This window comes from Dermacentor variabilis, chromosome 2 (assembly GCF_050947875.1).
Source record: "Dermacentor variabilis isolate Ectoservices chromosome 2, ASM5094787v1, whole genome shotgun sequence".
NCBI classification, from domain to species: Eukaryota; Metazoa; Arthropoda; class Arachnida; order Ixodida; family Ixodidae; genus Dermacentor; species Dermacentor variabilis.
In genome coordinates, this window is record NC_134569.1 from 182951932 (window position 1) to 182964322 (window position 12391).

The 12391-nt window shown below is 44.8% G+C and overlaps 1 protein-coding gene across 1 annotated transcript in view; it reads left to right on the forward strand.

Moving 5' to 3' along the window:
* The window catches only part of LOC142570586 (neprilysin-1-like), a 98186-nt gene that overhangs the window by 44476 nt on the left and 41319 nt on the right, over window positions 1-12391 (forward strand). The window contains exons 11-12 of the mRNA XM_075678957.1: window positions 6949-7047; window positions 10464-10538. Coding sequence (XP_075535072.1) covers window positions 6949-7047; window positions 10464-10538 — 174 coding nt within the window. The remainder of the gene's footprint in view (window positions 1-6948; window positions 7048-10463; window positions 10539-12391) is intronic.

The window sequence follows — 12391 nt, forward strand, 5'->3', positions numbered from 1 at the left end:
ATCATAAATATTGCCGCCATTTTTCCCATGCGAGATAACGGGCAGTGAATGAGACGATCAAGGAGCAATTGACCATTCCATGCGCGGTGCAGACGCTCAATATGATACAGAGGTCTCTGGTCTGCTTACAGCCTCAGGGGTAACTGATGCGCCTCAGTCAGTAATGATTGTGAGTGATTGTAATGATTGTGATTGATGCGCCTCAGTGAGTGATTGCGCCTCACGAGGTAATCCAAGCATTAGTCTAAGGGCAACGCGATGATCTCGCTCCAGTTGGGCCATCAAACTAGGTGGTATGTTCAAAACTGGTAATGCGTACATCATGCCTGGGAGTACAGATGACTGGTACACCTGAAGAGCCGTTGTTTTGTCGCAGCCAGCACCTCTAGCAGTCACGGCGGCCACATACTTAAGGAGGGAGTGCGATTTGCGTTGTACAGATTTAACGACAAGACGCCAAGAGATGCGATCATCCGCAATTAACCCCAAATAACGGTGTTGTCGCACCCAGTTTATAGGCGTTTCGTCAAGATGCAGTCGGTTCATTGTTCGACGAGCACGTTGTTTAGGGTGATATGCTATTGCAGCCGACTTAGCAGGTGATATGAGCAGGCCAACTTCACCCAAGTGCTCCGAAGTAGCGTTTAGAGCTCTTTGCAAGCTTGCACGAAGCCGCGGACCAAGGTGCGAAGGGCCGCCTATCCACAGAGCAATGCCATCTGCGTAGACAGCTGTGCTCACAGGGAAGTCAGTGTCCCGAGGCAAACGACTTGGAAGCGCGGCGAGTACGGTGTTAAACAAAAGCGGCGATAATACGCTGCCCTGTGGGACACCGCACTTCACATTTCGGTATTCACTAGTTACTCCTCCGACACGCACTTTCATGCGGCGCTCCGATAGAAAATTGTGCACAAAGTGGAGCAGACGAGCCGAAATTCCCGCGGTTGCAAGAGCGAAAATAATCGCCTTATGCGGAACTGAATCGAAAGCTTGCTGTATGTCTAGGAATAGCATGTAAGCGGAATGCGCTGGTGTGTTCTGTACACACAGCAGCGATACATGCACCTGAAAACACTCGCTGCTCGTCGGTTCGGCTTCTTCTCGACTTCACCATGTCTGTGTATGCTTATTTTCCGAATATATTTTTCAAACTCTAGTGTCAGATATAGCGCACTTTGCCTCCACAACAAATTGTCACGTTCGGATAGCTAACTACAAATTTCCATTGAATAAAATTTTTAATTTCCGCAACCCCGAACCACCTCCGAGATTTCCCCAAAATACGCGTCAAAAGACATTCGTGTTCCAGTGAAAAATTTTTACAAAACCACGAACTCGTCCTCAACTGAAGTACAATAATTATGACACCGCTCCCGCTTAGTAGGGCATCCGCGAATATCACCATTTTGCAATTTCCCGACTCAGGTGTAGTTATTTGCTAAAAATAACTAGACCTGATCGGGAAATGTCAAACTGGTGATATTCGCGGATGTCTTGCTAAGTGGGAATGGCACCATGATTATTCTGCATTTGCACATTTCAATATGGGTTCTAGATTGAACATGTCTAAAACATTATCCGCTCTGATCCTTCACGTACGACCGCTAAAATATAGCAAGAGGCGTGCATGATAGCACGACAAATGAGGTGATATGAGTAGACAGAAAAGCGTGAGCACCTGAAGCTCGTGAGTCTAAAGGTAAGCTTCAGTATGAACAACGGCTGAAGCCAATCGAGAAGAAGCGGCGAGCGACAGCAGTATTTAGGTGCCTGCATCGCTTCTGAGGCGATACAGGCAGGAGAAGAAAGAACTATGGCTAGGAAGTAAATGCAGGTGTTAAAGTGGGGCACGAAATACTAAAGTTCCCTTTAAATGGGTAGGCTGTATCAGCATCCGCAGTAGAGCACCTGAAACGTCTTGTGCTTCGGCTGCATTGGCACTAGGGCGGCAGAAATGATGAAACCAAATACACAAGTTACATTTACGCAAGCCTACATGCTTTTATTGCGGCTAGTACGGGGCCTACGGTCTAATTTCGCAATCGTGTTCACTCCCTACGTGCGCATTTGTTTTGAAGAAGGTGTTTGGGCACCCCCTATATTGTGAATGAGTAACCCCCCTACTGGTGGCGCCCGAAACCGCGCTGCACCGGTGGAGACCGCCCCACTCGAAGTTGGTCGGAGCTCCTGCGCTTGCCTGGGTCTCCTGCACTGTGTAGACGGACGCGCACTGCCATGAAGGGTGATAGAATAGGTCTGAAGAGTATGCGGGGGGGGGGGGGGGGCACCAAATGTAAATAGCGTAATACATTTCCTTTTGTTCCGCGTAAGAACCAGTAACAAAAAGTTCTAGCCCTTCGATTCGCTTATATTTCTCACCATTCGTTGAAACGCAGCATTTCAGAGCACAACGATACAGACAAGCATCGTTTAATTGAACAGCCAACATTTTGGTTCTTGGCTTAGCGATTAGAGTGCGCGCTTCTTTCTAAGACCTGTGATATATATGAAGACGCTACATGGAAGAGAATGTAGCAGCATGCACATGGCCTGTACGTGCAATATACTGGCTATTGTTCGCCATTAAGTTCAAAAAGAAATTCTCGGAACGTTGCAGGAGAGTCGTAAACCGGCAGTACACTAACGCCCGATCTCATTCTCCGATTTCTCGCCTTAAAGCTGCAATGGACGTGCAAAGCAATTTTCCATTATTATTGTTCCTTACTCAAGCATATGTGGCCTTTTAATATACAGGTTTCAATGACTCTTTTCAAAGATTGGTTATAAAAAATTATGGCTCTCCCGTAATCGAGAGTATATGTAAGCATGAAATGGCTACCGGTAAATCAGATTTGTTGTAGATGATACTAGCCACAATCTTAAAGTGCGTATAGTGCATGTTCGCAGTGGCACACTACATCACGCCACAGCACACGAACCTGTTTTGAACTGAACCTCACTCGCCAGTGTCGCCTCGGCCAAACAGCCATCCGCGGCGCACCGGACGCTGCCGAGTTGGTCACAAAGGGTGGCGCCATCTCTGGATTGCTCTGTAGCCCATAAATATTTATGATCGCTTAGCGCAAACGATCATGAATATTCATGGTCTACTGAGTAATATGAACCATCTAGCCCAGCAACATGTACTTCTGGATGCCATCTCTCGAGCCGGCGCGAAATCAGCGCCGCGGAACTCACGGACCACTGGTGTTGAAGAGGCAACCCCGTCTCAGCGCCCAACGATGACTATGACGCGTATAGTGTCCTGTATCTGCTTTCTTAACTTCGCTATAGGAAATCACAAATGAAACTTCAGCGTACAAGAAGTTACAGCTTGATTGATATTGTGAACGAACATCAGGAAGAACACGGACGCAACATTTTTTTTTACTTTTTTGGCCAGTAACTACCATATGTAATGCGGTCCTGTACAACGGGTTTGGGGTCAGAGACGGCATTTTCTTAAATTTTGACTGGTTGCCCGGATGATCTCGTTTTGTTCTGGTAACTTGCCCGGATGTTCTCGTTTGAGTTCCCGGATAACGGCTCTGGCTTTTGGCTCAAGGTCATTTGAAGGTCGCTGACAGCGGGAGCTAAAAACATTTCATGTTTAATGCCTGATGCATTAAGTCTTTGGCTGGCTGGACGCATTAAGTCTTTGGCTCCATATGTTTTCAACCTTGGTTAGTAACATTCCCATAAATACGATGTCTTCTTGCCTGGCCATGCCTTTCTTTCCGTTTGACATTACGCGAGCCCCCTATAGTTGTTTTAGTTATTTATTCATATCGTCAACGTTATGTTTGTGCCCCCAACTTTACGTTCTTTCCATGCAATGGCACGACACAAACAACGCGCGTAAGACAGGCCACGCGAAAGCACCGGCGGTCAAAAGACATTGCGGACCAAACAACTCCTGTAGTTCTGGATTAAAATTCAAAAGGCACGCATATCTCAATAAATGACTGTAAATGGTACTTTATACGGGGTGTATTATTTTATGGTTAACAGAAATTTAAAAGTTCCCCCCGTAACACGTAGCATAATTATACTAAACGAGCTAGATTACTCGCAAGGCAGGCATTATTTGCTCAAAAAATGAAAGCGATTATTTGACTAATATAACAAATGTTTCTAATTACCTTTTTTACTCATTACGTTAAGCCATATATTACAATTTACTGATTGTAGCCGGTGACTTATAAAGTCATATCCACTTGAAACGAATTTTGATGATGACATTTTCGAGATTGCATTACGAAAGCTTGCGACGAAATCATTGGTGCTCCAGTAACCTTCGAGTTTCGATGCATTAAAAAAAGGCATCTTTTTTTTTTTTTCGAAGATATAAGTGGCACAACAGTGCATTTGTACGGCAAGTTTGACTGTGTTTAACTCAAAACTGGCTCTAGTTTAAAAATTCCTTTCCAGTGGAATCAACGAGAAGAAGGGGTGTTAACAGAGGGGCCCGATATTTATTAGTCATATCATAAGCCAACAAACAATGACACGAAGGACAACACAGGGGAAATTACTTGTGCTTAATAAATGAAATAAGGAAACGATAAATTAATGGAAATTAAAGTGGATGAAAAAACAACTTGCAGCAGGTGGGAACCGAACCCACAACCTTCGCATTTCGCATGCGATACTCTACCAATTGAGCTACCGCGGCGCTGTTTTCCCATCCACTTACTTGGGTATTTATGTGTCCTAGTAGAACCCTGTGAGTGTTAGCCAGCGCCACCACTCACAGACCTTGGCGGCGGACGCCGCCAAGGTCTATAGAGCTCAATTGGTAGAGCATCGCACGCGAAATGCGAAGGTTATGGGTTCGGTTCCCACCTGCGGCAAGTTGTTTTTTTCATGCACTTTAATTTCCATTAATTTATTGTTTCTTTATTTCATTTATTAAGCACAAGTAATTTCCCCTATGTTGTCCTTGGTGTCAGTGTTTGTTGGCTTATGATATGACTTTTCAGTGGAAGTGCGCTGTGAAATCACCGGTTTCAATTCGTGCATTGCAATATGTGCGCTAAAGTAAACAGAGGAACAATTAATTTGTGGAATTTTGTCATTTATTGAATTACCCCTATTGATTGCCAATGTGTTTAGTGTGTACGTTTTCGAGTATCCAGCGCTATGTGTAGATTTGCGCTAAGTGCCACAGGCGCTTTTTAAAACTTTTGTTAACGTTACAAAAGAACGTCCGCTAAAGACTGTTGCTGATGCGACGCACAGTTTATTCGTAGCAGTGTAGATATTCTCTGTCTACTTTACCGCAGTGCTCGTTTTCTAAGCGCAGCTTTCTTGATAGAAAAGTACGCGAAAGGTTGATTTAGGTTTAGCCAGATCACTCACGAATGGAAATTCGAGCCACGCACAATCAGCATTCCTGTTTATTTACTGGGAAGTTATTTTCACTTGGCTTCCGTCGTATGTTCATCAAACGAACGATACAGCTTAAGCTCGTGAAACAACACGAATGTTATGTTCGAAGCGGTAGTGGCGATATTCAGATTCATTTCGACCACCTCTGTAGCTAAAGGTTGGTACAAGAGCATTTTGGCACCGCGCAAAATCATGCGCATCAGTGGAACGCGATAACAACAGGGCCACCGCGATGGGTCAGTGCGATACCGACACTGCTGGGTTTAACAATAACTCTTAAATTTAAAACAAACTTTACTCTCAGTTGTAAGGCAGTAGTATGAGGTCACCGATTAAAGTCCTGGCAGTGGACACCGCATTCCGATGAAACGGGAATTTAGAACGCTCGTCTTATAAGGGTTGAATGAAAGGTGAAGAACCAGACAAAGTTACTGTGCAGCTATCCGCTAAAGGCGCCTTTCATAGCTGTTGTGCGGTGTTGGTGCGTTAAACCTCGTCCAAAGTTCGATCTCGTTCAAGTGCTGCATTGTACGGTCTACGAGAACGGTGGCCTTACAGTAATAAAAATTATATTTTTCTAAAAGCTTAAGCATGTGTTATTGGATTGTCCTACTTTCAAGTCAATACTGCAAACAAAATTTAGTTACCTTTCTCGTTGTCAAATCCATTTCCGGGACCGATTTCGCCCCTTCTTTCCCGTACGCGTGAACTCGGCTTTTTGTTATACACATCACTGACTTCCCTTTTCTTTGATTTTCTTTTTGCGCTCGGCTGTGACCGTCGACCAGTAGCATTCTTTCCCCCTCATGCTGTCGCATTTTTGTATATATTCATAAAACCTTAAAGGCTTTGAAAATAAACATAAGCATTCGAATAAGCTGTTTAGTCAATGCAAATGCCAGTCTTGCCGTGGGCAGATACTTAGTAATACAAAACGAACAAGGGCAACGACAAGGCGCCATTAGTTTGAACAGTAGCAGAATTAGTAACAGCACTTTTTTTTCGATAAAAGGCATCACATTGCATATTAAGCGAATCTAAGGCTCAACTCAGCCCGTGTTGATGACTTTCTTCAGACAAAAAATGCTCATGGAGAATAAGTTGTATAAGCCACTACTTCAGTTTTTATTTTAGTAGGACTTCAACGCTGTCAATTCTATGCTTTCGCATGACGCAGGGCAAGATATTCAAATAAAGAACAACGCCCAAGAACGATAAAAGTATACTTACTGATTCATCACCTGCTGCTTACGTAAGGGGGCCGCAGGTTTTGCACGAAATTCAGAAGGGCGAACATTGTTATTGCAGTTATCTATTGGTTAACGCTGTTCCACCAAATAAATTATTGCATACTGGAGAAAGAATGCTTATGAATCTAGGCTTACCTAATTATGGTCTTCTAGTACCCCACTTGGCAACATAGTTTGCTTGATTGCAAAGCAATTGCCGATGTGCACTTTCTTTTCAAGCCCTAGCTACTCCTCTAGTATACAATTTGCTACGTCCATGGTCGAGCGACAACGTTCGCAATACTCAACTGCTTTCTGCTTCCTGCAGGTGAAGACGCTATTGCATCAAATCCAGGATGGCATTGTCGAAATGCTTAAAAACTCTCCGGCTATCAGCAAGGAGATGAACACTATCGTTGGAGAGAAGGTGCGTGACCACCTTGGAGAAACTACGTTCCAAAGCGATAGAATGCAAATAATATTGACTTTGAACTTGCCGTCTCTCTTTTCTATAACAATATATTTCGTCCACCTCCTCCTCTTTTTTTTCATTTGTCTGCTGTATGTGCGCTATTGCGCAGTGGTTACCGTTGCTTTGATATATGTTCAGCCGCGACCTTCGCACTAACTACTGGCCTTAGTAGCTTGCTCGACGATCAGCAGGCCGCGGCTATACCACGGGATTCGAAATGATACAATGCAACGCGTACTGGCTCCGTAATCACCGTCAATTTTTGGCTGGTGTTAACGAGGATGCCTTTCCGGTGTAGTTTGTCTTCTTTATGGCTGCACGTGCGATCACTGATCACGAACTAGATAAGTTAAGCTTCATTAGCTGCGTGAATACGCCGGTATCTCTAAATACTTGCCTTAGCGGCTTGATTCGTGATTTGCGATGAAATTTAACTCTTGCAGCAGTTAAGGCAAATCAGTTCCGCGAAAGCCCGCAAGCTGGAGTAAAGCACATGAAAGAGAACATGTGACATTTCATGTGAACATTTCATGAACATGTGAAAGCCCGCATTTTAGCACGAAGCTACAAAGGAATCCCGTACGGGTTTCTCAAAAAGAAAGGTTCGCAGCTGTAGAAATATTCGTCCTGGTCCGAGATTCGAGCCCATGACCGATTCGTCTTTCCGGGGTGGTCGCTCTACCGTCTGGGCTAACCAGGAGGCTAGCAGATTTCAGAGCCAGGGCGAATTAATCCACAACTCGAGGCACTGCGTCGCTGAATATGGCAAGTCAGTTATGCGGATGCCCGCAAGGTGATGTAAAAACATGAAAGGACAAAAAATTGACATCCATTCGAATTGTAGCGGGAAGCTGCAAAGTTAATGTCAGTTTCGCACCACATATGCCTCCTTCCACGGCCGTACTGTGCATATGAGTTCAACAATAGGCGCTATGATCTGCAACCTTTGCAGCAGTAGCGCTCAAATTACGTGTAAGAGCCTGGGACATTAAAGGCTAATAGGCTAGAATTGTTCATAAAAGCAACTTTCAGCCAATCTTAATGCGGCGCATATAATTAGAAAGGGCGCCCGAGCAATGGATAGGACCATTTACGAACGAAATGCTTTGTGACTTAGTCCCTGGTCTTTACCCTTGCAGCTTGTTACCAGCGTAGGCACGTCGTTCGTGAGCAAGTCAACGCGCTCTCCTTCGCCCCCACATTCAGGCGGCTGTTGTTGATAACCTGCCCTCAAATTAAGAAGTACATGGCCCGAAATCCGCAAGATTCTGTGTAGAAGTAAAGCGAAAAAAAGAAACTCATGACAGATTCTGATAGACCTGAGAGGCAATTCGATTGAAGGGTGACCCCTGGTCACTAGATGGCCAATCCACGGAAAGCTCCATAAACTACCCCCGTTGTGCGTTGATAACGTTAAAATTAGCGCCAATGTGGAGAGCTTCTGAACTTTTTCATTCCCTTAATTATTATGTGATTACCCTTCCTATTTTCGCCCAACTATATGCGGTTGACTTGACCCTCTCGTCGTTGGTAAATTATGAAGGCAGCCTTTCCGCTGTTATTGAATCCTTGCTGCATTATGCAACAAGTGAGCATAATGCTTCAGAGGTATACAGATAGCTTCGTTTTGACATCCATACTAACAGCAGCAGTTACTGTACTTCAGAAAAGTTGGTCCTGATGACGGAAGTATTTTGTTAACCTCGGTGCTAGATTAATGCTAGATTAAGAAGACGCTTTACCTAAGGAGCTCCTATCTGAATGCACAGAAGCAGAGCCATCATTTTGCTCAACAGCCGCAACACCACCTTAGATGGGGTTAGTTGCATATTAAAGAACATTTTAAAATATAGTGAGTGTGAGCAGCAGGTTTCCCGTTGGGCTATTATGTTTTAGAAATGTAGCTAAAATTGCCAATTTCTTATATTGAAGCATGAAAACTTGTTTCAGTGGAGTTTTTCAGATGTTCTTCACTTGACCTGCACCGGTTGAAGTGAAAAATGGCTGAATTAGAAAAAAAACTAAAATATCAAGTTTTTCATTTTGTAATTTTCCATATAAAAACAAATCACAGTTCTGTAAGCAGAATTGACGTAGTATAGACCCCTTTGAAATTTAACACCAACTAAGACTTTTACAATACCCTCGCTAACAATTTAACAGGTTCACATAAGCTAAACATGAGTACATCACATTTGTCAACTTGAGAGGCTGTAGTAGAAGCAGTTCACAGAACCACGATATATTTTTTTTTTAGTTCAGGATTACGGATTGTTAAACTTCGTGCTTCAATTTTGTTTTGCGTTAATTATTTGGAACAGCTTTTTCAAGAACTGTGACGGCCGAAAGTTCTATTTTTGCTTCCTAAAATCGGTAAAATTCAGTCGTTCACTCCGAGATGCAACAAAGTTAGTCTGAAAATTCGTAGAGTGGTTGTTTAGCGAGGGAATTTCTGCGTTTTACACCTATTTTAATGGACAAATCGAAGTTTGCCCCGAGCTAAGGCTTCGTCTTCATGCGTGCGTCTATGCAACCACTTGCAGTATTCGCCCAGAGTTAACGTAAATGTATTTCAATAGTCGCATAGCGCGTGTGTATGGGATCAACATCACTCATGGTTAGACAAAGTTACAGACGAGAATCATCTGCCCTTAATATCCTGCAAATGTCTGGATCGGTGAACGAAATTATGTAAATATATATTGGTTTTGGATAGGTCACATGTTTAGTTTCAGCAGGTACGATTCGATAATTTTTTCGCATTTTCTAAGGTAGTTGGGAGTTTCCTCCCGAGGCCATTAAAACGGCAGGCAAAAGGGAAAAGTACCTTATATTTGGAAAATTGTCGGATGCCCCTATGGCTCACGAAACAGCGAACATGCTTATAAAAGAACAAAACGACATGAATGGTAACTGCCCTTCGGTTGGCAAGTGTGTGCCACAACTGCGAGGAAGACATCGAAAGCGTTATTGGAGTTCCTGTGTGCCGCTAGACTGGACACGTGGCTTTCGTATGGTCGTTGTGTGGTGTACAGTATTTATCGATCCACTTCCTCCTCTCGCCCTATGATCATTCATCACAGCACTTTAATTCGCTTTTCTCTTTCCAAACGCGAAGTAGCAGGCTACTCAGGCCAACCTCTCTGCGCTTCCTGTAAATAAAAATCTATCGGTCAATCGAACGGGCAATATATAGGTAATATATCGACTGCACACCTGCAGCCTACCAGTACGATTCAGCTGAACAGGCACGACTGTGGGAGCGCACAAACACATGCACGCCATGCACTGGGTTCAACGACATTGCGTCGTGCAACAGTTTGCCACTGTTATCTTTCACTATCTGCACCACTCCTTTCTATCTCTTGCAGATTCGCGACATGAAGTGGCACATTTTCCCGCGGCCTATGGAGGGTGTCAGGGACATGGACAGCATATTCGAAAAGGTGAGGCCTCCAGTAAACAGTAACGCAATTGGACCTTGATTACCGACGCAACATTTTTTTTTTCGACGCTGAACGCAGACAATGCCCGTAATTTTGTGCAGTAAGCGTAGGCTTATAGCCAGCGTTCTCACAACGCCAAGCAAATGTTTCGAATCAACAGTGGTTTCTGCTGAGCTAATTGGTTCATGATTAATGTAGAGTGCAGGTTCTTTAAAGATATGACAAAACAAGAGGCAACACAACACATAGCTGTCGAATGTTGCCAACCTATAGTACCTTCCCCACCTAAGAGCTATAGACCCTTTTCTCGGCGATCCCGTGGGCGCCGCCATGTTTGATCACGCGGTCACACGTCCATTGCTTGCCTCACCTACTTCCGTTGCCTCCGTGTTTACAATCGATGTGCATGACGCCCGGTGCGACTCAGCAAACCTCTGTTTCGACGGATATAGTAGATGGTGGCTGGGTGGACAATACGATACTTTCGCCACTGCTTCAAAAGACATGTAAGCCCTTTCGGAGCTTATTATGCCTTGCCCAAATGGCGCGAGCTGCTTATACGGTACTTGTACCAAACGTAGGCCTAGGAATGTATTACAAGCTGTCCAAGCTTGCAGCTTATCAATTTAGTCAGGATCAGTGTGTTTTGTTTTTCATTCGTTATTTGGCAAAAATTTTGAAGCAGCGGCTTGTCCCGTTTCTGGTAGTGCATTACCTTCAATATAATTCGTGCATCTCTACATCGGACGCGTCGAACTATACGCAGTGGTGGTACAGCCAGTTCACCTTTCGGCACAGGTCCTGGCGAAGGCAAAAAGCCGATTTGGCGCAGTAGCAAGCACTTTTGGCGCAGGATCCAATGCCCGTGTGTTTACCATATGCCACGCAACTATTAACTGATATAGTCGACATGTTGGGGAGACGGGTTTGTGCGAGGCTTACCCTGTAAGCTAGTTAAGAAAGTGCGCAACACTCCTCCACCCCGCGACGCGCAAAGGGCGCTAGGGCCGGGTTCGTTGATACGGCGCAGAGAAGGCACCACAGACAGGTCGTCAACAAACGCGTGTTTATTAAACCAGGATGCAAAACAGTGCGACAGCCACGGCTTGTGGGCAAAGGCTCATCGCAAGACCGATCGAGTACGCGCGCCTGCACGGAACCGTTCCGTGCAGGCGCAAAGGTTTTGAGGCCGCAAAAATATAGTAATGATAACGTCAGCGCCACTGCGCATGCGTGATATGCAAATACGGTTCTACGTTTGCGTCAGTGACGCTATACACAAACTCGACGCAAAAGTTTTGCGTGAACGAACATGGCGGCCCACCGAATTGGCGGCTGTCGCCGTGCAGCCAGCCCATTCGCTAATACCATTCTTAGCTGTGCACCGCGTGCGATTCTGATCGCATGCAGCGGCTCTCTTGCGAAGGCCCACTATGACCGATAAGCATCAAAGAAGTTTAATTTTAATCCAATAATGTGACATTTTCCTTCGGCAAACTCCGCTGTACTATGCGGGTTCGATGAACACCTAAATAAAGCGCCAGCAAGACGGTATACAGCGGCACTACATTGTACGTCCGTCAGATAAATATGCACGAATGATGAACCGGTCGACTCAGACGGGCCCAAAGAGTTAGTTGCTCAGTATAGAGTGAGAATCCCTATGGACGGGTCCCTGCTTCCTTTTGTGATGACGATAAGAGCGTGCCGTTGGTTTTGATTTCAGTGTTGCTAACTGCAAAGCATCGACGGAAGGAAGGTCTCGCTTTTATGCGTGCTTTGGCGCAAGCTCGGCGCGACTTTCCTCTAAAATGCCGTTTTGGTGCCGGATGGCGCGAAGGCCCGAACGACGA